Genomic DNA, 25,829 nt, shown 5'->3' on the forward strand with positions numbered 1-25,829 from the left:
TTGTCTTTTGTTTGGAGCGCTCCTGTCGATGCTGCGTAAGGATGAGCACACACAGAAGTAGGCCTATAGGCTACCTTGCCTGCTCGCAAATATAATCATTTAAAATGTACCCATTTGGGGATCTGATAGTATTTCTGATTGGCTTAATGCACCACCACTAATGACATGAGGAGCTTCTCAAAGTGACATTTTCTTCACTTCAATTACAATAGTTCCTCAATGCATTTGAAAAATATTTCCAGAGGTCTCCATTTCGATAACCACTCAGCGTGAAAGGGAAAAATGTCATGCTCTGATCCAGTGGAAACGTCATAAAATAGGCTTCTTATCAGTGTTTGACTTGGACTGAAATAGGTTCCGGGACTCATTTTGGGTGTGGTACTGTTTATATTTAGGTGCAGGAGCTCCACAATACTTTTAAGCTGATATTCTATAAGAGGAACAGGAGCTCAAGCAGTAGAACATTTGAGGTGCCGGTACTCAGCTCCGGTGAGCTCCTGCCCAAGTCAAGCACTGCTTCTTATCCCTTGCGCAAATAGCCTATAGCGGTGCCTGTCCCGAGCTCACAGGCACAGGAAACTCTGAGGGCCCCGACTATTTTATACAATGTTGTAATTTCACTAGCACAAGCTTCGGGCTAGAGCCAAGTTAATACAATGTTTCAAGTTCGTTGCAGACAGGCCATGTGTAGCCAATGTGATTTATAGGATATTTATTTTTTAAATCAGGATATTTTCTACCTGCAGACTGCAATGTTTTTATTTGTTGGCTTTATGTAGGCTATTTTCACATAGTTGGCAATAGAAGTTACTTTTTAGGTTTGTATAATTTTCATTTAGATTTGGATGGAATTTGATTAACCACATGACAATGAGATATGAAGATTGGTATAAGTGGTCAGATAAATTGGCATTCCACATGAGAAAAGGTTGCCGACGACTCATGCGGCCTATTATCGGCAACTTCAGGAGAGTAATGGCAGAATCTGCGAAAGCCAGCTGGAACGGGAGGAGAGTATATAATTGGGTCAGGTAAAGTTTTTTCTTCTTCTGGTTATCTAGATCTGGTGCCCTCTTCAGGCAAAAAAAGTAAGCTTAAAGCATCAGACATTCTCAATGAATTTTGCGGATTTTATTCAAACACATTGGGTGTCTATAAATGGAAATATACAAGTTTAAACATTTTGAGCAATCGATTGGTAGAAAGAACAGACGACTTTTAAATCGACCAAGATTTTTTGGGGTCGGGGACAGCCCTAATCACAGATTAGTTTTTTACAAAGCTCTACTACACAAGCTTCCCACTTACCAAACTTTGTCGCAGAAGTATAAAAACATGAGTTACCAAACCCGGGTCTCCACCGAATTAGGTAATTCCGCTTTTAGTTTTAATGCACCTCACTACTGGAACAATTTACAAAACTGTTCGAGCAATATAAATAATATTTCAAAAATTAATTGAGGACTTAGTAGCTGAGAAATGTAACCGTTTTTCTCAAATTTAGCGTTGTGCTGTTTTATTTGACATTGTATTAGATTGTTGCATTACTGTGATCAGGGCACCCTTGAGAATGAGACCCTTCTCTCAGTGGATTTTCCTGCATAGATAAAGAATATTACAAATAAAAACCTGCTGCTCTGACGTCATCACGCTGGCGTTCTCCGGAGTGAACAGATCCAAGACGGCATAGAGGAAGCCCAGGTCCAACTTCAGATCCATCTCCTGGATTAGCACCTTGAAATACCTGACCACAACATGCCAAGAAAGGGATGTTGGTATGTGTGATTGAGAGATATGGAAAGAACATGAACTATAGCGATGGACTCACTTGATGCGTGAGATATCAGAGTGCCCGGCTGCCCTGGTAACAATGCTGATGTCGGTCAGAGGTTTAGGCTCTACAGGAGAGGGAGAGGAGCAGAAAGATCCATCACAATATGTTTATCCAGAGTACTCCAGTCTAACAATGCCTATACATGCGTCCCCAATCGCTCCTTTTGCCTATGTAGCTATTTACAGTGGGGTCCAAAATTAGACACCCTTAATACAGATGAGCAAAAATGACTAAAATAACTGAAATAATGAGCATGTATTGTACGCTCCAACATTTTTTGAAAAATGATATTATTTTATACTAATATAATTGCTCAGAGAAAGAGGTTTTGTTTAACAAGTAATACAAAACAAGAAATACAAAAAAGATGGGCGTCAAAATGATTGACAGCCAGTTTTCAATACCTCCCCCTGCGAGGGTAATGGCACTCGAGCCTTTTTGTAGAATGTTTTATGAGACTGGAGAACACATTGGGAGGGATCTTAGACCATTCGTCCCTACAGAATCTTTCCAGATGTCCACATGACATCTGTGCTTCTGGAGTGCCTTCTTCAATTCAATTCAATTCAATTCAATTCAATCCACAGGTTCTCAATGGGATTCAAGTCCGGAGACTGAGATGGCCATTGCAAAACGTTGATTTTGAACCATTTCTTTGTGGATGTTGTGGTTGGGGTTATCGTCTTGCTGGAAGATTAGTCATTTTTTGCTCATCTTTATCAAGGGTGTCAACTTTAAACCCCACTGTATGTGAGTGTAAATGCACAACACAGAGAGACTTGGACAGAGCTTGGGACTGACCTGAGTCCATGGTGACAGACTTAGGTAGTTTTATAGGGTAGAAGACATATGGGAAGATTGCTCCAGGTAGCTGATTCTGGATCTGTGGAAAAACAAAAGCACTCAAAATAATTCCCTCCAACCATGTCTCCAATAGGTCTGCATGAAATTATTTTAATTGAAACGGTTGGCAAAATGAACAAACAGTCAATGTAAAAACTATCGTATGGTTGGTGGTCGGGTGGGGACCCACCATAGAGTTGGATAGAATGCACACTTTGCAACTCTCTGGGGACCCACCTGTATGCGGTTGATCTGGACACGGTAGGCACTCTGGCGGGCCGATACGCTGTACTCCACCTTCACCCCTGGCAGGAAGCTCCTCCTGATTGGAGCGTCATATGGCTGCATCATCCTCATGTCTTGCCCATTATGCGTCAGAGACACCTGATAACACAGTTAGACTTAGGACACACACACACACACACACACATAACGGTTCTACTGGAGCTGTGCAAAACTAGGAACAACGTCTACCTCTAGAATTTCTAAAGCTTTCAAGGGGTTGGTTATCAAGGGGTTGGTATGGTATACATGGTACCATACAGAGGCCTAGCCAGCCGCTGCCTGACCTGGAAGTTGTTCTCCAGGTCTAAGATGGCGTTGTCCACTGGTCCACTCTCTGTGTACTCCTTGAAGTGGGTCTCCAGCAGCTCGGCATCTTTTCCACTCAGGGGTTTCCAGCGAGACTTCTTCTTTGGCTTGGACTCCCACACCACGTCTGAACTACACACACAGGAGGAAAGCACACCGAAAGTGCTGCACTGAATTTGAAAAAGCATGTTTCCACTCAAAGTAGTCAACTGTAGCACAACCATACCATTCTGAGTGAGTGTATATACTGTGTTTGTATGTAGGTGTGTGGGGTTACACATGTTTTGTGTGTGTGTACACACACACACACCTGGTAATACCGATGAAGGACACCTCCTGGCGGCTGCTGTTGTTGACCAGGGAGATGCCCACGTCTTGCAGGGACAGGATGATCTCCTGTTCGGCCAGCTCGGCCTTCTCACTCTCACACAGCAGCTTGTATATGCGTCTGTCCTCGGTGAACAGCGCCACCCGCTGGAGCCCCTCGTAGAACGAGATGAGGTACAGCTTACCCTCCTCGTTCACGTCCAACCGCAGGTCCTACGCACGGATCAAGTGCCCATCAGATGGGAAGTAATGCGCGTTTCACTTTTAAGTTGCTCGTCTGCTTTGTAGCCACAGCCATAACTCACGCAACACAAAAATGATAAACCATAATCAGCTTTTAACTGAGACGTCAGGGAACTAAATGAGTCCAGGCAACAACAGTTGCTCTCATTGGACAGACGATTTGATTTCAACAATATATACACATCTCTGGTTATACGACGGTTTGCATTTTGTCTCACCACTGGGGCTGACATGCCAAAGCACCCAATCTTGTAATGTTTTAACTGGGTACCACCATACGTTGCTTCCCTTGTAAAACTGCTCAGGTCATCAAGCCAGTATAAGGGGGAAGAAAATTCAGTAACACTTAACTTTCTGGCGGACTTCGCTAATCCCGACACTAATCCTATTGAGGATCGGAGCCTTAATGAAGGTCTGATTAAAGCTCTGTGTGTGTGTGTATATAATGATGGGCTAAGCCATATTAAGCAGCTGTTAAAACACTAAGCAGAAGATCCTAATCTATGGTTAAGTCTGACACCAGTGTTTCATATTGGTCTAAAGTACATGATACAAGTGTGCGTCGAACTAATAAGAAAACGCTGGTATAAATGAAAATCAGACTTAACCATAGTATCAATACAAATGTTGGAGAACGTAACATTCCACCACCGTTAGAGCCAAAGGGGAGTAAATAGAAGGCTGTGGTACGATACCTCTTCGCTCTTCAGCTCGCCGCTGTAGCTGCCACACTGCCAGGCCAGGGAGCGCGACCCAGAGGGCTCAGCCCAGGTGTAGTACATTGCCTTCCCGGGGCTTAGCTTGTCCTTCTCCTTCTGACTACTACACACACACACACACACACACACACACACACACACACACGAGAACCCCACCAAGAGGAAGACAGATGACGGTCAGGAAAAAAAGCTGCAGTCATGAGAACGTAGCTCCGTTACACAGCCCAGGCACCATGGAAAGAAACCCAAGAGCCTATTTGCCAATCAACACTATGGAGAGAAGAAATCTGACCCATTAATGGAGATGTCAAGGCTACTATCCGATTTGATCATGTTGTCGTTCTTCCTCCAACAAACGAAAACAACCCCCCCCTTCCGATCAAAGAGAAAGAATGATTCAAATCATCATTATTGCAGAAGACACAGGGAAAGAGGAGGATGAAGAATGATTGGCAGGACTGTTGGGGTGGGGGGAATGGAAATGGGGGCATTAGGGAAAATGGAAGGCGTATGGAAGCAGAGGTCAGATCCCATTGGCAGAGTCCCATCCAAACAGCAGCAGCCAAAGCTAAGTCCCACTATAAAAGCAAAGACCTGGAATTAAGGGGGAGGTCAAAGAGCAAACGGTCATGAAACTGAAGCCGGAGCTCCTCCTTGATCACTCCACTTCCTGTAGTTTGGTCACTATCAAATCAGATGACTTGGTCTGTTGAACCATACAGTGGTATTAATGTAATGAAGTATTTTTCAGCTTTAATAAAACGCACATTGTCCATTTCCTTGTGGAGTGGCATGTAGGGAGTAGATCCGGCTCAGACACCAAAATGGGAAAGAAAAGCTCTTGCCCTACACCTTCGGTTACCTGGGGGTCCAGCTCTGTCCACACTCTGACCACAGCTCAACGATGAAACGGGAACACAGAGACCACAAACCCCACTGAATGTGTGCATGTTCAAATAGAGATCTACGGACCATGCCTTTTTGCATTAGTCATTGTATGCTAGGGAAGGCATTTGAAGTTCCCCAATAAGTCCACCCTTTCTGTGTCAGGGTCAGAGTGGGTGAGAGCAAGAACCCTCGTGGGGCCGGGTCCTGCTACCTGGGCTGGGTCTCCTCTACTGAGAAGGAGAGGCCGAGCAGCTCGTCTGCCACCCATTCTGATGAATCTCTCCGAAATCTGCCCGGCCAAGAGGGGAAAAAAAACCAAACAAATCCATCAACACAAACTGTCAGACAAAAAAATGTGGATTGAAAAACAAATTGAACAAAATAAGGGTCCGTCACAAACCAAAGGAAATGGATCCATGCAAACAGGGAAAAAAGACAAACCTACATCAACACAAAAGCCAAGAACACGAATACCTTGTATCAAAACAAATACATGCAGAACATCCTGGGAAGTTTGCTAATATATATATATATATAACATGCAGGTCTCATTCAGAAACAACATTTGAAATAGTACATCATGTAACACTAATTATGTATTGTTTACTTCTATCCCCATAAATAATTGCCACCATCTCATGGACATTTCTAAAAGGAAAGATTTGAGACATCCCAAATTTAAGATGCGACAAATAGTTTTTTTTTTTTAGGGCATTGCACCTGTTTTGAGAACGTGACCTATATAATGAAACACATTTCTGCTTATTGCCCCATTACCGTTCTCCCTCCCCATCCTTCCCTTCCTTTACCTCTGGTAGAACTCCACTGTCTGCTCCTGGGTGTGGTTGATGATGAGGAAGGGGGCGGCCCCGTCGTGGTAGTCAGAGAAACGGATGATAATCGAGTGGTCTGATAGGTTCACATCCACAATGACCCCGCCCAGCTGGAATAGTAAAGCCAAATTAAAAACAGAAGTATTAGTACTTTATTGAACCCAACGTGGGAAGTGGATTTAATTGTCACAAAGCATCAAATTATACAGTAGTTACAAACACGCCAGTACTTACGTGTGTGTGTGTGTGTGTGTGTAAACTACTCACAGTGTTGTCCAGGTGCAGCAGCAGGCAGTTTTCCGGTTTGGTGAAGTCCATGGTTTGAGGAGTTGACCGACTGCCTTCTACTTTGACTTTGAGCTTCTTGGAGTCCCTCTCAGGCCAAAACGGGATGGCTGCCTGAGAAGCACAGAAAGAAAAAGTGAGAGAAAAGCGAGAGAGGAGAGGGAGGGAGACACAGACAAAGAGGTATCCGTTTCACTACATGGATGTGCTACTGTATGCAGGGCAGGGGTCCATTATTCCCATTTCAAAATTCAGGAAATGAACCGATATTCAATCCATCATTTTAACACATTTTTACTATCAGCGCTTTCTGAATGGACTGAATTGCACTGGCGTTTGTAAGTATCTCTAGTTGTGGTACCTGTTGTGGTCTGGCCTCGGTCCAGTCGTCCTGGCCCTCCTCTCCCACCCAGATTACATGTTTGGTCCTGTTCACTAACAGGTAGTACGGCACAAAGCTTACGATACGGGTCAGGCTGAAACTGCTGGCGTCGATCTTCACTCCGATCTTCAATCAAACCATAGAAAGCCACAATCAACATGAATCAATCCACCCATCTATCGATCGACTGTTCAGCAAATTACACTCAGTGACCAATCTGAAAGGTCAAACATCAACTGACACTGTTCTTTCTGCTGGAGTGTCGTTTCAAATCAAATCTTAGTATGCTTGATCCACCACTCACTCACCACGTAATCTTTAAGCCTCCCTTTGCACTTCACTTCACCATAACTACCCACGGTATCCAGGGAGAAATCATCCGACAGGTCGCTGTCCGAGATCATCAGCCGCACCTGACCCGGAGAGAGAATAGGGTCAGATGTCAGGGAAACAAACATTCGGGGTTATGTGTTATCACTTAAAAGCCCACTCCTTGTTTAAACCCCCCCCAAAACAAAATAGCAGCCCAGCTACTTGGCTTGAGCTTGGACCAAAGCTGATCCCCACCCCACTACCTTGTTGTTCTGCAGAAAGTTGTGTGGCTTGAAGGAGAAGAGCAGAGGCATGTCGTAGTCCATGGCGTGTTTGCGGTGGATGTCGTCGGCCTTGTATTGCAGCAGGCGGCCCGTCTTGTTCACCATCCAGTAGGGAGAATGGATGGCCACCTCAGTCTGGCCTGCGTCGTACTTCACATGCACCGCAATATCCAGCTCAGCCCTCTTCCCTTCTCCCCCCTCTCCTAACCTGACCACCTCCTCTTCAACGCGCAGGGAGCTGAACACAATGAAGGTGATCTCGTCCAGGTCGCCACGGAGACCGTAGTGGGCCTGCCAATCCTGCCCCAGGTAGTCGAGGAGGCGGAGTTCCAGGCTGGACTGGTCCATGATGGCGGTGTGCAGCTGGGCCGAGTGGCCGTCCATCAGGGTGATGGGGGTGGGCTCTTCACTGTCCTGTCAGCCAATCAACACACAATACCAATCAATAATAGGCATGTCATGTGAAGGGGAAGCTCTGAGGAAATATGATGGATGAGCTGTAAGTCAATTTCTCTGCTGGTGCGTAGGGATGGAGTAATGTGTGTGTGTGTACCTGTAGGTGATAGGTGATGGGGTAAGGCAGAAGGTTCCGGAGCAGGACGGAGGGCCACAGGTGCAGGATGTAGGGCTCGTCAAAGTGCTCCCCGGCCATTCCCGTGTGTTGGGACGTCACCGTGTCTTTCAGAGGGACGATGTTGACCATGAGGACGCCAGCGCTGTCGCCATGGCGATGACAGGTCTGCTGCACACGTGCACCGGGCTGCTGGCTCACCAACTCGTAGCTGAAACCCTCGGAGCAGTCGTACTGATCGTCTCCCTCGGTTACCGGCTGCAGTCTTAGCTCTGACCTATGGGGGGGGGGTCAGCACAGTCAGTGTGTGTGTGTGTATGTGTGTGTGTATGTATGTATGTATGTATGTGTGTGTGTATGTATGTATGTATGTATGTATGTGTGTATGTATGTATGTGTGTATGTATGTATGTGTGTATGTATGTGTGTATGTATGTGTGTATGTATGTGTGGCTGTGTGTATGTATGAATGTATGTGTAAGTGTATGTGTGTGCGTGTATGTATATGTGTGTGTGTGTATGTATATGTGTGTGTGTATGTATGTATGTATGTATGTGTGTATGTATGTATGTGTGTGTATGCATGTATGTATGAATGTATGTGTGTGCGTGCGTGTCACCTGTAAGAGTCCAGAGGCACACAGAACTCCTCTGTAGGCAGTGAGATCCCCAGACAGGTGGAGCCCTCCATCACTCTGAATGGGATGGAGAAGTGGTTTATGATCTGTAGGGGAGACATGAGAAAGAGACATTCTTCAGATAGAAAATACACTCTCTGGTCAGATAACTGGAGTTCAACACATTCTGGGCTAAGTACAGACTAGAGAAAGTAAAGGGAGAGAGCGAACAGAGAGGGCAAGGGATGCAAGCAGGGTAGATAGAGATGAATGGTGGGAGTAAATTAGTATTTGGGTGGAATCTACATTAGTCAGTCAGAACAGTGAGCATTCTTTGGTGTGAGTTGGAGTAGAGGTGCGGGGGGGGGAGAGAGAGACTAACTTGCCTGGAAGGGAGAGCGGATCTTGATGTACTTGCTTCCCTCCACAGAGTAGATCTGACAGACCAGGAAACGGGTGACACCGGAGTCTTTGTGCATGACACTGTACATGCCACGCCCCACTTTGATCAACGGAATCATGCCTGTTGAAGTGTGGCCCACCGGAGCTGAGGACATGAACATAAAAAAACAGCGCGATCAATGACTAGTGACCCGAGTACTGACTTCTGTTAACCAGGGATACAAACTGCTGAGGGCCCAAAAAGGTGACACTTTTTTTTCTGCACTGAAACATGCAAAACAAATCCCTGCTAGGTGGAAATGCAGCTTTTACCTAATTTAACAACAAAGAATATGATCTACATGATCAGTCTCTGTGTGTAAAATAAAAAGTGGTTCATATGAACCTAACTCACAGCTAAAACTAAAAATGTCAGTTGTCAGACAACACATTCAAATGAAATCTGTCTTCCGCATCTGACCCAACCCATCTGAATCAGAGGTGCGGGGGGGGGGTTGCCTTAATCGACATCCACGTCTTCAGCGCCCGGGGAACAGTGGGGTTAACTGCCTTGCTCAGGGGCAGAACGACAGATTTTGACCTTGTCAGCTCTGGGATTCGAACCAGCAACATTTTGGTTACTTGCCCAACGCTCTAAACACTAGGCTACCTGCCACCCCTAAAGAAAGCAATCTAATGCTATTTGTTGCCTAGACTTTACTGCAAATGACACTCAAGCCTTGAGAAAAAAACAATACACTAATATTGCAGTTAGCCATGACAGGCCTTTACAATAGAACACTTGTGACCACACACACATCTAAATATTGCACTTAGGGAAAAAAACATCTTTAAGTAGAAATAGAATGAAACAAACAGGCATTCTATTGTTGCTCTATTATAGTGGCCACTATAGTAGACATCGATCAAGTGCACAAGGCTACATGTGTGCAAAAATAACGTTCATTGAGTAAAAAATGTAATAATCCCCCCTCACTCAAAGTGGTACAGTCCAGTTCAACACAACGAAAGCATTATCTTTGGGCTACACTGAACATTACTACATTGTACACTTCCTGCCTGTGGACATCTGTTCTACAATGTGCCAGCAGAGCATGATACCGTTTGTTGGCATAATTGATCTCTTTCAGGCAGAGTACACCTGGCAGACCCCTTTATATCCACTGTATTGAAAAGGTGAGAAAAAGGTTAAGTGTGTGGTGTTCCTTTCACCATACTGTCATCCAGCATAAACCAGGCCCAGCTCCAGCTACACTTGATCCCTGAATCCACTTGTTTAACAAGCAACGCCTCATTTTCACCTAATTCTCTCATTCTGAAAATTAACCACATACTGTAGAGGGAAAGCCTTAGTTTGTTAGCTAGTTAACATTTCACACAGATTGCCAGGGTCCAGTAAGCAACCAGCACGTTATAACTTGAGGAACGGCAAGGAGTCGTATAACGTTACCAGTTAATACAATAGTGAATTGGTTAGGTTACTAACGTTAGCTCATCTGATGATGTGCGGTCTGACTTTATTATCCAGCTACTTTTCACACCATGAACTCAATTATTTGATCAGTTAAGTTGGCTAATGTTGCTCAACATTTCTCTGGCTAGCTGTCTTTCCAGAGCGCGTGATGATACGGTAACTTCTCTCTTCAGTCGCGTGCTGCATTCTGTTGTTATGTGAACGATTGGCTGAGCCTTGGATCGAGCCAGTATTGCTCCAAACTCGCATCACTCGTTCGCATACAGCCAGTAGTCATCCAAATCCCCCCCAAACTTTACTCATCGGATCTACACGAATCACGTAGGTCACCTATTTTGTATTGAAAATGGCGAATTTCGCCAAAAAGGTGACTAGTTTGCATCCCTAGATTAACCCCCCCAAACTAATGCCTGGGCATTAGGTCAGAACCTTAACACGGTTTAGGACCTAGGGTTTGATATCTGACGTCGTATGTATGAAGCGTCTCCGAGCAGGAGGAGTGCTGATCGAGAATCAGGTTCCTCCTGTCCATTAGGATATAAAAAGCAAAACTAGACCGGCAGTACAATGAATACAGACGCTGGTCTGCACTTCTGTAGTGGTTGTAACTGTGTTGCTTACTGGGCTGTATGTAGTAGTCCTTGGCCACCAACGAAGTCATGGCAGAGAACTGGTCTGAGTGGGTGGTGGTGCGACGGTAGTCCATGTTGAGGCTCTCTCCGTTCTGCAGCTCTACCCGGCGCGCTGTGACCTCACGGCCCAGGGGGCTGAACAGCTCACTGTGCACCACCGACACAGTCAGACCTAGACGGTTCTTCACCACGAACGGAGCCTCGTCCTTCTGGAAACTATCCGATGCCTGCTTGGCCGCCTCCGCAAAGGCCTGTCACACACACAAACACAAAACACACACAGGCATGCGCATGCAAACACACCCCCCCCACAAAAAAAAAGGCATTTTATAGAGCGCAAGTCAACACAACAAGGCAAGCTATTCCATCACATTATTCAAAAACAACCCACTTATATAAAAAGTAGCCATCTTTTCAGCTAGACAATAGATGAGCATATACAGGGCATTGGGAAAGTATTCAGTCCCCTTCATTTCCTCCACATATTGTTACGTTACAGCTTCATTCTAAAATTGATAAAATACTTTTTTCCCTCATCAATCTATGCACAATACCCCATAATGACAAAGCGAAAACAGGTTTTTAGAAATGTTTGCAAATGTAAAAAACAGAAATAGCTTATTTACATACAGTACCAGTCAAAAGTTTGGACACACCTACTCATTCAAGGGTTTTTCTTTATTTTCACTATTGTAGAATAGTGAAGACATCAAAACTATGAAATAACATATGGAATCATGTAGTAACCAAAAAAAAAGTGTTAAATTAATATATATTTGAGATTTGAGATTCTTCAAAGTAGCCACCCTTTGTCTTGGTGACAGCTTTGCACACATGGCATTCTCTCAACCAGCTTCATGAGGTAGTCACCTGGGAAGCATTTCAATTAACAGGTGTGCCTTGTTAAAAGTTAATTTGTGGAATTTCTTTAATGCGTTTGAACAAATCACTTGTGTTGTGACAAGGTAAAGGTGGTATACAGAAGATATCCCTATTTGGTAAAATACCAAGTCCATATTATGGCAAGAACAGCTCAAATAAGCAAAGAGAAATGACAGTCAATCATTACTTTAAGACATGTTTCACAGAGTTCAAGTAACAGACACATCTCAACATCAACTGTTCAGAGGAGACTGCATAAAATCAGGCCTTCATGGTCGAATTACTGCAAAGAAACCACTGCTAAAGGACACCAATAAGAAGAGACTTGCTTGGGCAAGGAAACACGAGCAATGGAAATAAGACCGGTGGAAATCTGTCCTTTGGTCTGATGAGCCCAAATTTGAGATTTTTGGTTCCAACCGCCGTGTCTTTATGAGACGCAGAGTTGGTGAACGGATGATCTCTGCATGTGCGGTTCCCACTGTGAAGTATGGAGGAGGAGGTGTGATGGTGCTTTGCTGGTGACACGATCTGATTTATTTAGAATTAAAGGCACACTTGAACCAGCATGGCTACCACAGCATTCTGCAGCGATACGCCATCCCATCTGGTAAGCACACAGCCAAGACAACGCAGTAGTTGCTTCAGGACAAGTCTCCGAATGTCCTTGAGTGGCCCAGCCAGAGCCCGGACTTGAACCTGATCGAACATATCCGGAGACCTGTAAATTGCTGTGCAGCGACACACCCCATCCAACCTGACAGAGCTTGAAAGGATCTGCAGAGAAGAATGGGAGAAACTCCCATTCATACCCAACACTCGAGGCTGTAATTGCTGCCAAAGGTGCTTCAACAAAGTACTGAGTAAAGGGTCTGAAATATTTCATTTTTTTAATATAAATTTGCAAAAATGTATAAAAAACAGTTTTTGCTTTGTTATTATGAGGCATTGTGTGTAGATTGATGAGGGAATTTTTTTTAATCCATTTTAGAATAAGGCTGTAACGTAACAAAATGTGGAAAAAGTCAAACGGTCTGAATACTTTCCAAATGTCCTGTACAAGAATGCTGGTGTGTGACGTCATTGACTTACCGTGCCCAGGTTACTGAGCATGCCCAGTCCACACTTGGAGAGGGTGATGTTAAGTTGGTCCTTGCTGCTGATGCTGATCACGGTCTTGTAGTCAGGGATGCTGTAGTCCACATCTTCTGATATACCTGTGTACTTCACTGGCTTTTTCTTCATCTACAGTTCAGGGGAACGCATAGCCGTTAGGTGTGTGTGTGGTGGATAGTGCATTTACACTATCTGTATGAAGGATGTGTGTGGAACATGGGACAGTGTTTGTGAGTGACTGTATGTATGCATGCATGCATGCATGCAAGGGTCACCTTTAATCCCAGGGTCCAGGGTCTGAAGCCGTCTCGGGTCTCGTCTTCTAGGGGCTCCAGCAGTGGCTCCCACACCCCCATCACCTCGTTGAAGTAGTGAACCTAAACACACCATGTTACTGTACACTAAATGCAGTCTAACTAAACCCATGTTCTGGTTGAACGGAGGTTGTGTAAAGGTCATGTAGATGTTGTGTAAAGGGTCGTGTAGAGGGATGTGTAGTGGTTGTGTAAAGGTCATGTAGATGTTGTGTAAAGGTCATGTAGATGTTGTGTAAAGGGTCGCGTAGAGGGATGTGTAGTGGTTGTGTAAAGGTCATGTAGATGTTGTGTAAAGGTCATGTAGATGTTGTGTAAAGGGTCGCGTAGAGGGATGTGTAGTGGTTGTGTAAAGGTCATGTAGATGTTGTGTAAAGGTCATGTAGATGTTGTGTAAAGGGTCGCGTAGAGGGATGTGTAGTGGTTGTGTAAAGGTCATGTAGATGTTGTGTAAAGGTCATGTAGATGTTGTGTAAAGGTCATGTAGATGTTGTGTAAAGGGTCGCGTAGAGGGATGTGTAGTGGTTGTGTAAAGGTCATGTAGATGTTGTGTAAAGGTCATGTAGATGTTGTGTAAAGGTCATGTAGATGTTGTGTAAAGGTCATGTAGATGTTGTGTAAAGGTCATGTAGATGTTGTGTAAAGGGTCGCGTAGAGGGATGTGTAGTGGTTGTGTAAAGGGTTGTGTAGAGCTGTGCAGTGTCTGACCTCCAGGTTGAGCTGGCTGTGCAGGTTGATGAGGGTACTCCAGTTCTTGACGTCACCGTGGAAGGAGGACTTTGCTAGGAGCATGGGGACGGTGCGGTGGCCCACCCCTGCCTCCAGGGTCAGGCAGATGGAGTTGATGGCCAACTGCAGGGACTCACCCTGGGGAATCAGCGGGACCAGGGACTGGGCATCCTCGTCTTTACCCTCCTCCTCCAGGAACCACAGCTTGAGGTCCCGCCAGGACCGGCGCTCCCACAGGTCTGGGGGCACGGGGCTCTCCAGCTCAGACTGGGGTGTCTCGGCACCGGCCGGGCTCAGCACCGACTGAATGGTAATCACTGTGTTGATAATGATGGGCGACACCTGGGGGGGGCACAGAGGAGAATGGAACGTGAGGCACATCACTCCGGTTTGGCTAAAACACAGGAAAAAGGTGACAATAAGGTCTATGACCAAATGATATGCTCCTAACAGGTATTTTATTAGTAAGACGCTCGTTTTGTTTTTGGCCGCGGCCTACCTTGAGTGTGAGTGCGTTGATGCAGACTTCCATGGCCTGCGGGGAGGTGGAGGACTGTGTGCTCTTGAAGAACACTTGGCAGGGCTGCAGCACAGTGGTCTCTTTGTTCCTCTTCTCCTTCAGGAAGGGGCAGGCCACCACCTTCAGGTCCTTGACCACCGCTGTCATCAGCTGACCGTCCGGGTCACTCTTCATCACCAGCTCGCACTCCGTGGTCATTACCAGGGCCGGGGCGTCGGCACGTGTCAGGTCGGCCACAAACACGATCTCGGGGTTCTTCACCAGAACATTAATCTCGGACTTTGCCACCACCACCGGAGCTGTGTTACGGAAACAGAGAGGAAATCAGGGGCGTGTTCATTAGGCATCCAATCCCAAACTTCACATTGTGCAAACATGACAATTGTGGCGAATATTGTGAAGTGTGACATTTGAATGTGTCATACCAGATTCCTTGGAGGCTGCGGCTGCAGTGGGTTTAGTGCTACTGCTGTTCTTGGGGGTGGCGGAGGAGAAGCCCTGCTGGCTGGCTTTGAGGAAGATGTCGGCCACAGTGAGCAGGAACTCCATGCTGGCACAGAGGTACACGTCCTGCACCACCGTGTCGAAAGAGGTGCCATCGCGGCCCTGCTTGTAGTTCACCTCCACCATCACGTTCCTCTCAGCGTCCGGACGCATCGCCATCATCCTGACAGACAGAGGCCAGAGGGACAGGTGGTGAACCTTACAGCAAGGGCACAAACAACAAACCCTATAGCAGGGGCACTAACAACAAACTCTACAGCAGGGCACTGTCATGACGCTCCTGGTCAGGAATCCAAATTACAAGAAAGGAGAGCGGGGGATGTGCCATTTTTATGACACCTCACGCAAATTGTAAATATTATGAAGCAGAGAACCCTCTCCTGCTCTTCAGTACCAACCAAAGGAATGCCTTTGACCTCGAGGAAGCTTTTGCCGCCAAAACTATAATGATCAAGAAAGTAAATAATGGAACAATATTTCTAAGATAGGAATGTTAAGAATGGTCACTGGGGATCTAAATAATAATCATGTCATATTGCTTTTCATTTTGTGATGTTATTAAAAACTGTATGACCCAAATACTGTAACTTAGGAAGGAAGCCCCCTTCGGCTGTTAAGTTTCCATACAATATGAAGAATGATTAAACTATTTTTGTTAAGATATGGAGATTTTAGTTTTCATGTCCCTAAGCTACGCCCCGAATGAGGTCAGAAGAGCGTGTCAGTGTGATGGAACTGCCCTTTTCGACCAGAGTGCTTAAAAGGACTCCCTAAGAATTAAAATGCAGACCAAGACGTGAGACCGTGGTCCACACATTGAAATGGTTGCAAACTCAACACAAGGTGAAAAAAAACTCACTAGACCAAAACATTGACAGTCTGCAGCTGTGCATGTAAAAGGGATCTAGAACTTTGACTAAAGACACGAGATGAAAGGAAGAAAATCCCATCTCAGACAGAGTATCTTATGTTTCACTATATTGGATCACCCAAAATATCAGTATCACTCCGCGGCGGAGGGATACATCCGAGGTGAGGATTTACAGATTCACTCTGGTGAACACCTGTGTCACGGCTGGGGTCCGCCCCTATATATAGACCCCATGGCCTATGGATGCCTGTTTTGTGTGGTGTTCTCAGAACGCCTGCACCTGGCGTGATTGGAGGCTATGCGCGAGTGGGTGAGCCAGGCCCGGGCTCAGGCTGGGGTCGAGCTCCCTCCCTCAGGAGTGGTGCGGCAGCGAGCTGTTAGTCCCTCTACTGGGCCCAGTACCCCTCCCAGGAAGCGTGGCCGGAGCCACCACAGGCAGAGCCCATCTGCTGCCAGTCCTGGACTGGGGCATGAGTCGGACTGCTGGGACTTCGGCCAGTGGCCAGTGGTAAGCTGTTTCTGGGGGACGATGCCGGCACTGTTCACCACCGTGAACGGGGCTACCAGGCCATCAGAAGCCACCAGTGTCTCGAGAGGCTATGAGGAGCCTACTCACTTGGGTAGCCACTGCACTAGAACAGTGGTTGCTTACATCAACCATCAGGGTGGACTGAGGTCCTACCGCCTCAATCTTATAGCACGGGAGCTCCTTCTCTGGGCTGAGGGACATCTAGCGTCTACGTGCAGCGCACGTACCTTGATATCTTGAACGTAGCAGCGGATATGCTCTCCAAGGAGGGCCCGCCACCTTGGGACTGGAGCCTACATCCCCAGGTGGTGCAGCACCTGTGGGACAAGTTTGGGAGGGCGCAGATGGACCTGTTTGCCTCCCTGGACAATGCACACTGCCCCATGTGGTACTCCATGTCGTAGCCACCAGGGCCTCTGGGCTTGGATGCTCTGGCTCATGATTGGTCAGGGCTGGAGCTTACGCATTCCCCCTCATACTGGCCCAGGCGACCCTAGCTCAGCCTTCTCCTGTCCCTGTTGTCTGGGACACCTTGGCAACTGCCCCCGAGACCCGACCTACTGTTTCAGGCCGGGGGAACACTGTGGCATCCGAGACCGCACCGCCTCAGTCTGTGGGCTTGGCCGCTGAACGGCACCAATGGTCCATTTTAGGACTACAGTAAGGAAAACCATGCAGAGGGCAAAGTGACCGGCTACAACCGCAGCATACCAGTTGCGCTGGCGGTTGTTCTGCTCTTGGTGCACTGGTATTGAGGTTGTGCCCGAGTCATGCAGGGTGCAGTATGTCCTCCAATACCTGCAGTCTTGCATGGATGAGGGCTTGGCAGCCTCTACACTGAGGGTATTTGGCCGCTATATCTGCCTGCCATGTGGAGTGGATGGACAGGCCAGTGGGGCGTCTCCAGGTTTATGAAGGGGGTTTGTCGCTTTGTCCAGCTAGGACCCGCTCAATGGCGAGCTGGGATCTGGATGTGGTCTTGGCAGATTTGGCAAAGCCGCCTTTTGAACCGTTGGAGTCTGCCTCCCCGAAACACCTCTCTATGAAGGTGGTTTTCTTGGTAGCGATTACTTCCATAAAGAGGGTGGGTGGGCTCCATGCTTTTTCAGTAAGTTCTGAGTGCTACCGGATGGACCCCGGTGGTAGGAGTATATCTCTCCGCCCCAACCCTTCATTCCTCCCGAAGGCTCAATCAGACAGGCATGTGAACATCCCTTTTATGCTGTCTGCTTACGACCCCCCGACCCCTCCGGGAGGAGCGGACACGGTCAGTGAGAACAGACCAGCTTTTTGTCTGCTATGGTGAAAGAGTCCTGGGTGCTGGGCTATCAAGCAGAGGCTCTCTCACTGGATCGTGGACACGATTACGACAGCATACCGCCTGGCTGGCAGGCCAGTGCTGCGATCTGTGGTGGCACATTTAACACGAGGTGTGGCTGCGTCCTGGGCTCTACTGAGAGGAGTGCCCCTCGCTGATATCTGTGCTGTGGCCAGCTGGGCTACCTCTTGCACCTTTTGCAAGGTACTATCGGGTAACTTGATACCTCCCTCTGCGGTTGGTTCAGCAGTCCTGGGCGTCACCTCCCCTTCCACATTGACAGCCCCTGCGTCTCGGTCCAGCGCTGGGACTTCACCGCTGGCTGGACAGGTCCCTCTAGCACCGACTAAATCTGGTACGGGTATACCAATATATTGGAGTGATCCAATATAGTGAAACATAAAAGGTTACGTATGTAACCACGGTTATGTGAGCTATATGGATCCCTCCAATCCTCTACGGTGCTAGAGGTGCCTCAAAAATGATGTAGAGAACGTGTGTCGCGGCCATGGTGTCTATATATAGGGGCGGCCCCAGCCGTGAACGGAAGTGAATCTGTAAATCCACACATTTGATGTATTCCTCCGCCGCAGAGTGATACCAATATATTGGAGTGATCCATATAGCTCACATAACCGTGGTTATACACGTAACCTTCATTCTATTTGAACACTCCACTACAAGACCAAAACAGAAGGGCAATGTGACTTCCGGTGGACAACCAGAGCCTTACATCCATCGAGCCATTCCCCCGACAGATAAAGACATCTACACGTAAATACATTGCATTTCTTACCAAAACGAGCAGTGGCTCGTGTGCAAGGTATATGGTTACTGTGAGCGTAGTTACCAAATGTACGATAAATGTCCCCGCCCCCTTCTCCCTCCATTTTCCCCTCCCCCTTTTCCATCTTTGTGTAATAAGCCATCATATCTTGTCAGTCGACTAGGGACTTTTGTCTCATGTAAGTGTGTATGTGTATTCTGTGTTATTATTTAGTTCGTAAATAAATATTTAAAATAAAATTTGTGTAAAACTGAATAATCAGAAAAGGCTGGTGTTCAGAATGAGATTGATACGAGGTAATGATTAATAAGTGACATCGCTATATAACATATTTCTTTAGAGTTTAATTCGGGAGATGGTAACTATAAACATTCTCCCGTGGTGCCCCAAATTCCTAATGAGTTAATTGTTCCATGACTAATTTAATAGAGTAACAATTAAACATAGTTAGGTGATAAATAACAGACATCACATTAAATCAAAGTCACGTCACAACAGCACTCATAACAAACCCTACCTTAAGTGCACTAAATACCTTGTAATCTGTTTGTCAAATGAGGTTACATTGAGGAGCGAGACTAACTTTGTAATCATTCTATCTGTAGAATATATTCTCTCAACACAATTGGCATACTTTATCCTTACTCATGGGTTTCGATGGACTGGGAGTGAGATTAACTTAGTTGCTTTGACTATGATGGGGCTGCTAACCAAAGCCATTCATCTTAGCTGTGTGACAGTCCTATGCGAGTAGACAGATGGTGAAGCAGTGATGAACATGATCCCACGCTGAAGAACACACACTGAGCCTCGTACATCAACGCCAGCACCGAGTCACACGATCATATGTTCACAGTACACAAACATCACTCTGTGGCATCTCTCCCAGTTTTTGTGAATGTTTAAGTAGGCTCAGTACCAAATCAAATCTTATTTGTCACATACATGTGTTTAGCAGATGTTATTGAGGGTGTAGCGAAACCAAGGTAACTGTGGGTGTGTCCTCTACCTGGCAGTGATCTTCTTGACTCGGCATCTTTTGTCGTCTAGCAGGCAGTCTGTGAGTTTGACGGAGGCCTTCATGGATCCGTCTGAGAACATATGGACAGATGTAGAGATAGTCCCCAGGGTGAACTCAGCCAGCTTCAGTTGCTCATCCCTCAAGTCCAACACCTGCACCTTGGAGACACACACCAAAAAGTCTCTGTCTGTGGGCGTAAGACTATCCAAGTGGATGGAGTTTTATATGGTCAATGCCAGTGTTTGTGAAGGCGTGTAGTGGTGCAGTAGTCACCTCAGTCCCATTGGGGCTGTACAGGACCAGGGTCATGGAGTCAAACTTGAAGTCAAGTTTGAGTGTGCTCTTCAGCTTGGTGCTCTTCTGGGTCTCCACCACTGCAGCAGTTACCACCGTGTTGCCTATAGACAGGGTTCAACACAATTATAATAACAGCACAATCCCAGCAACACACATCCAGATTCAACCCAGACTGACACACTGCTGTCCTCACCGCTGGTGGGGTTAGTACCAGTACCTCCTGATGCCTGTGAGCCTTTGGTAGAGGCCGTGTCGGAGCGGTCCACTGTACGCGGAGGAGGAGGAGGAGGGGGGGAAGCAGCGTCTGACGTCTCTGACAGGTTCCCACTCAGAGTCCTCAACACCACCGTCATGTCATCCTGACCCAGGATCAGCTAGTAAGACACACACACCGTAACACTGATGCATCAACATTTCATTTCACACTAACATTTGTTCATTGAGAGTTGGCTTTAACTAACACAAACGCATACACGCCCGACACACGCACACTCACGTTCATTGGTTTGAGGTGAGCAGTGATCTCTATATCGGGGATGCTGTGGTACCAGGAGGCTGACAGGTTCCTCTGGATGGACAGGTCCAGGTTGACCGGCTTCAGAAGCTGGATTTCCCCCTGAAACCTCCCCTCCTCAAAGGTGGTTCTGGACAATCAATCAATCAATCAATCAATCAAACAAACACACACACACAGCTTTACAAGTTCTGATTTGCTGCACATCCGGGGACGGACCAAATATGCAAAAGTAGGTGAAATAACACAAAGATGTGTCAATAGTTAATCAACACTTCACATCCCAGTGCAAAAATTAAGTAGTCCTTTCATTGTAAAACAACAACGCATCTATGACGTTTAATTCCCATCCTTGTACATCTACAGAATGGCCTGACTACCAGTGTGTCTCTCACCTGTACATCTTGAGGTCGCTGAGGCCCACGGTCATGGTGTCCATGACGGGAGGGATCTTGACGTGCATCTGGGAGGGGACCATGGCGAAGCGGTTCTTGACCGTGACCATACCAAGGTCGGCCACGATGACGTTGGCGGAGGACGACGACTGTGGCAGGAAGACGACAGGAGCGTTGAAGTCCACGTCCAGGGAGATGCGGGTGCTGCGCTCAGCCAGCTCCATCACCCCGGTGGCCGCCTTCTCCGCTGCCTGCACAGTCACCTCAGCCAGGGCCTCCTTGGCCACCTGGAAGTTGTTGATGAAGGCCTGGGGGGAGGAGGAAAAGAAGTCAGGTCATGTTACAAAGTGCTCGTGGATCATCACAGCACTTAGGACAATCCAGGTCAATAGGTTCTGGGGCATTTTTGTACCGGTATTAGTAAAAGCACCGGTTCTCAAAGAACAGGAGAGTATTGGTTAAAAGATAGGTGGAATGAAGAAAGATGGCGGCGGGTCTCTTACCAGGATGGAGGAGACAAACTTGTTGAGGAAGATGACCTGGATGCAGCCCACCGTCAGGGTGATGCTGGTGTCCACTTTACCCATGTCTAGATAGGCGTCGCCCTCCGTGGCTTCCGTGTGGTTCACCATGCGGAAAGCAAACACCTCCTCATCGGCTATGGACACACACTAGGACACAGAATTCGTACAGAAATAACTCATTAGAAGCACACCGGCAGAAAGCTAAAAAGGAACAAATCGCAACTTCTCGGGAATGTTCCCCCTCGACTGGGAAAATAACATGTTGACAAGCGCCCTGTATCCGAGGCTACCTGCTTGTACAAAGCCTCCTTATCACAGTCCAGGATGACTATGTTCTTCAGGTTGGCCAGAACCTCTACCGCCTTTTTCCTCATCAGCACCTCCGACACCAGGCCTGGAACATAGAACAGAGGTAGAGAGAACAGGTAGAACAGAAGGAGGAGGGGTAGGACCATTCTAGAACATAGACAGGTGTTTCAGTACCAGAGACAATAAGACACGATAATCAGTGGTTTATTTATGTCTACCACAAGGTGGCACTAGCATCATTATCATCGTGTGTGTGTGTGTGTGTGTGTGTGTGTGTGTGTGTGTGTGTGTGTGTGTGTGTACGCGTCCTGGCAACACATCACACAAACACACATCATTTTGATATTTGATGCCGAGGACATCATAAGTCACGCATGTAGCTGTTGACTTTATGTTGTGGACGCGTGTTGTGGGCGGGGACTTGTCTTGTGTGAGGCGGCCTTTACCCTCGATGCGAATCTCTGCTATCCTGCGGCTCTGGCCTCGGATGAAAACCTTCAGACAGTTGAGATCGGCTCTGATGTGCAAATTCACCACATCCTCAAACTTTGACTTCTTAGAAGCTAAGGAGAAGGGGGCAGAGAGACATTTATGAAAGAGCTGTTCTGTCGTCAAAACTTCAAAGAACCTTCGATGTGAAAATGATTGTTGGTGCATCAGAATACATCTAATGTCAAGTGGTCCATACAAATGGTATAGAAATGTACATTTCGTTTGCTAGCTAATCTACGTATTAGAATACGCATCTACTCAATATCTCCACATGCAACAAACATAAAGGAAGTATATGACCTAACCGATGTCCCTTCCACTTTCAACTACCTTGAATCATGAAATTGTTAATCAATATCAAAACGCAGAGAAGTCTAAGTTCCAGTAAGCAGAATCGATTCCATGAAACGGATAGTTACAAGTTTTTTTTGCCACGGCCGATTCCTCTTTCTTCTCGCCTTCCTCCCCCTCTCCCTCGTCCTCCTCGGGGATGGTGGGCAGCTCCTCCTGGCTGGGCGCCACCTCCTTGGTCGGGGGGAGGAGACTGATCAGGAAGTTCATGGCATTGAGCAGAGCCTCCGTGTGCAGGTGTATGTCCAGAGACGAGAAGTTCACCTGAGACGTCACACACAAACATACCACCTTCCCTATGAACACACACTAATACAACCAAGCAGAGAAGTGAACTCAAATCAACAACAATTCCAACTGCGGGTTAACACAGTTGAACTGTACTGTATTGCAAGACATTACCTTAACTGATTGTTCAGTGTTCTTGTACTCAGACTTGAATTCTGGCCCATTCTTATCAGCCTGAAAGAGACACTGATGCTATTAGACCTGCTCTACTGTTAAATCTACATTGAATGAAGAATGCAAGACGACAGTGTTGACTGTAGGAAGTGTTCACTGTGTGTGTGTGTGTGTGTGTGTGTACCTTAGTGTACTCCAATGTGAGGAGGTCCTCCTCTGTGTTGTCTAGAGTGGTGATCAGGTGCACTTTCTTCTCCTCTGAATCTGGACACGTTTACAAAGCCAGAAAAGCATATCACACATACACACGTCTGCAGACATGCCACACACATACAACTACCAACAACATATAACAATGTTTAATCTTATGATAGAAAAACAGTTCTGAAAGCACCAGCTGACAGAGATGAAAATCTATGTAAAAAGCGTAGAAAGAGGGGTGATCTAAAGATGCAACTAGAATGGTTAGCGAATAAACATTACTAGAACAGCGCCTTTGAACGCAGTGGACAAGGAAATAAAGTTGATTTGAAAACCAATAGAACAGGAGAGAAACGCTGGTTTCCATGGCATATAAAAAACAGCTCCAGAAAACAGACCCATTCAAGTTTGAACTACCTTTCTGGCGTCACCCCTAACGTCAGAGCTGGTGTGGATATCTAAGGCTGTAGCGAAAGGTGCATATCGCTCACTTCAACATTTACGTCAATCTGTCCAAAATTAGATCAAAAAATATTTTCCCCGATTGTGAATTTCTGCCTCAGTTGACAGCTCTACCAGCCAATCCCTCACTGACCCATGTACTCAGGGCACTCCAGGCAGATCTCTCGTAGGAACGTGTAGGATGTCATGTCGAAGGTACGCAGCTTCAGCTCGGTGCCCAGCCCCTCGATGTCCAGGTGCAACACTGTGACCTCCTCGCCTCCAGACAGACGACACAGCTGAACGGACAGCTAGACAGCAGAAGAAGAAGAAGGGGGAGGAGGTTCAAGTTCATGCACGCACACGCTCCTATACTAACAGAGTGAACGCAACTAAATGAAGTGTTTAGGTACTCTCACACACAGATGTAGATGAGTTAACCATACTTTGCTGATCTCAAACGTCATGAGGAACTCGGTCATGTTCTTCTTGGGGTCTTTCTTGACCAGACCTCTCCTCTTGACCGAGTCGGAGCGCTGCAAGGGGCTGGGCATGTTGTCGGGGAAGAACGGACGGTCTCCTATAGGAGAGCTGGGAGCATCGTAGAACAGGTCCTCCTCTGAGCCTGCGCACACACACACACACGTAATTGCCACACTGTGTATATGCGTATTAAAGTACATACATCCATTTGTAATGTGTACACAGGGCTGTGTGTGTGTGTGTGTGTGTGTGTGTGTGTGTGTCTCTCACCTGATTCCCATATGAGGGAGTTGCGCAATTCAGCCATGGTTGGTTTCCTGGGGGTCAGCTGAGGGGTGTACGACTGCTTTAAAGCCTGCGTCATACACACAAGCAGAGATTACACGCCACACATTGACAAGCTAATAGAAATGTATCTACACACAGACACTACAGGCAGAGTCAGCCTACAGGCAGAGATAGAGGCCCAGTAGAGTCAATACCTTGGATGTTGAGTGAGCGTTGGTGTTGCGCGGGGCCGGCCTGCTCTCTGGCAGCGGGATGCTGTCGATCAGCTCCAGCACGCCACGTACCTTATCATCAGAGATCCTCAGAGACAGGAGGGGTAGCTCCCCGGAGATTTTAAACCTGACACACACACACTTTATTCATATCATTCATCAGACAAACACCACTACACAGTGGCTGCCTGTCCATCACACCAACCCGCACCCCAACCTTTCTTTCCCTCTTACTTGGGCATGCGTGAGTCTGTGACCACCATGGCTCTGCTGAACACCACCTTGACGTCGACAGGCTCCAGGATGTGGAGGGCCGACTGCCTCAGCTTACGGGCTTTCTTCCAGTCCCCATCTAAACACACAACCACTGGCACCGTTAAGCCTCATTTATAGTCTGTCTACCTAATTACCCAACGCAAGAACACAATAAGCTACGCAAAATGTATTCCCTGCATAGTTGCGTCGCATGACATTTGTGGGCAGCAAACTTTCCGATAACTGTGTGTGTGTGTGTGTCTCCATACGCGAGTTTGCGTGTGCCTTCGTCCGTCGGCGTGCGTACCTGGTTTGCTGTAGAGGAACTGTAGGCTGCTGAGCTGGACGTCGAAGCTGTCGTAGGCCCGGGACATAATATCCTCTATAGTACTTCTCCCTACAGAGAGCTGCGGCAGCCCCTCTCTGCTCAGACTAGACACCTGATAACACAAGACGATGCCATAACACCTGGGTGAGGTCCTGATAACACAAGACGATGCCATAACACCTGGGTGAGGTCCTGATAACACAAGACGATGCCATAACACCTGGGTGAGGTCCTGATAACACAAGACGATGCCATAACACCTGGGTGAGGTCCTGATAACACAAGACGATGCCATAACACCTGGGTGAGGTCCTGATAACACAAGACGATGCCATAACACCTGGGTGAGGTCCTGATAACACAAGACGATGCCATAACACCTGGGTGAGGTCCTGATAACACAAGACGATGCCATAACACCTGGGTGAGGTCCTGATAACACAAGACGATGCCATAACACCTGGGTGAGGTCCTGATAACACAAGACGATGCCATAACACCTGGGTGAG

General features: G+C 46.9%; 1 protein-coding gene across 2 annotated transcripts in view; it reads right to left on the reverse strand.

The window, feature by feature from the left end:
* The window catches only part of LOC106580084 (vacuolar protein sorting-associated protein 13A), a 54,960-nt gene that overhangs the window by 17,006 nt on the left and 12,125 nt on the right, over nt 1–25,829 (reverse strand). Inside the window, exons 21-59 of one of the 2 annotated variants that reach the window (XM_045702982.1) lie at nt 25,300–25,432; nt 24,972–25,089; nt 24,720–24,864; nt 24,508–24,592; nt 24,201–24,379; nt 23,909–24,065; nt 23,297–23,376; nt 23,113–23,172; nt 22,779–22,974; nt 22,314–22,430; nt 21,849–21,952; nt 21,538–21,705; nt 21,035–21,342; nt 20,622–20,769; nt 20,319–20,499; nt 20,102–20,226; nt 19,817–19,986; nt 15,224–15,465; nt 14,778–15,097; nt 14,258–14,620; nt 13,511–13,612; nt 13,212–13,364; nt 11,227–11,488; nt 9,116–9,276; nt 8,733–8,836; nt 8,095–8,389; nt 7,521–7,955; nt 7,254–7,358; nt 6,925–7,071; nt 6,546–6,677; nt 6,255–6,388; nt 5,657–5,734; nt 4,534–4,660; nt 3,579–3,808; nt 3,247–3,400; nt 2,915–3,061; nt 2,636–2,717; nt 1,829–1,898; nt 1,630–1,744 (exon numbers count right to left, since the gene is read on the reverse strand). In XM_045702982.1, coding sequence (XP_045558938.1) covers nt 1,630–1,744; nt 1,829–1,898; nt 2,636–2,717; nt 2,915–3,061; nt 3,247–3,400; nt 3,579–3,808; nt 4,534–4,660; nt 5,657–5,734; nt 6,255–6,388; nt 6,546–6,677; nt 6,925–7,071; nt 7,254–7,358; nt 7,521–7,955; nt 8,095–8,389; nt 8,733–8,836; nt 9,116–9,276; nt 11,227–11,488; nt 13,212–13,364; nt 13,511–13,612; nt 14,258–14,620; nt 14,778–15,097; nt 15,224–15,465; nt 19,817–19,986; nt 20,102–20,226; nt 20,319–20,499; nt 20,622–20,769; nt 21,035–21,342; nt 21,538–21,705; nt 21,849–21,952; nt 22,314–22,430; nt 22,779–22,974; nt 23,113–23,172; nt 23,297–23,376; nt 23,909–24,065; nt 24,201–24,379; nt 24,508–24,592; nt 24,720–24,864; nt 24,972–25,089; nt 25,300–25,432 — 6,432 coding nt within the window. The remainder of the gene's footprint in view (nt 1–1,629; nt 1,745–1,828; nt 1,899–2,635; nt 2,718–2,914; nt 3,062–3,246; nt 3,401–3,578; nt 3,809–4,533; nt 4,661–5,656; nt 5,735–6,254; nt 6,389–6,545; nt 6,678–6,924; nt 7,072–7,253; nt 7,359–7,520; nt 7,956–8,094; nt 8,390–8,732; nt 8,837–9,115; nt 9,277–11,226; nt 11,489–13,211; nt 13,365–13,510; nt 13,613–14,257; nt 14,621–14,777; nt 15,098–15,223; nt 15,466–19,816; nt 19,987–20,101; nt 20,227–20,318; nt 20,500–20,621; nt 20,770–21,034; nt 21,343–21,537; nt 21,706–21,848; nt 21,953–22,313; nt 22,431–22,778; nt 22,975–23,112; nt 23,173–23,296; nt 23,377–23,908; nt 24,066–24,200; nt 24,380–24,507; nt 24,593–24,719; nt 24,865–24,971; nt 25,090–25,299; nt 25,433–25,829) is intronic. The other variant, XM_045702983.1, reaches the window with a different exon arrangement.

Source organism: Salmo salar, chromosome ssa20, assembly GCF_905237065.1.
Source record: "Salmo salar chromosome ssa20, Ssal_v3.1, whole genome shotgun sequence".
In the NCBI taxonomy this organism is placed as follows: domain Eukaryota; kingdom Metazoa; phylum Chordata; class Actinopteri; order Salmoniformes; family Salmonidae; genus Salmo; species Salmo salar.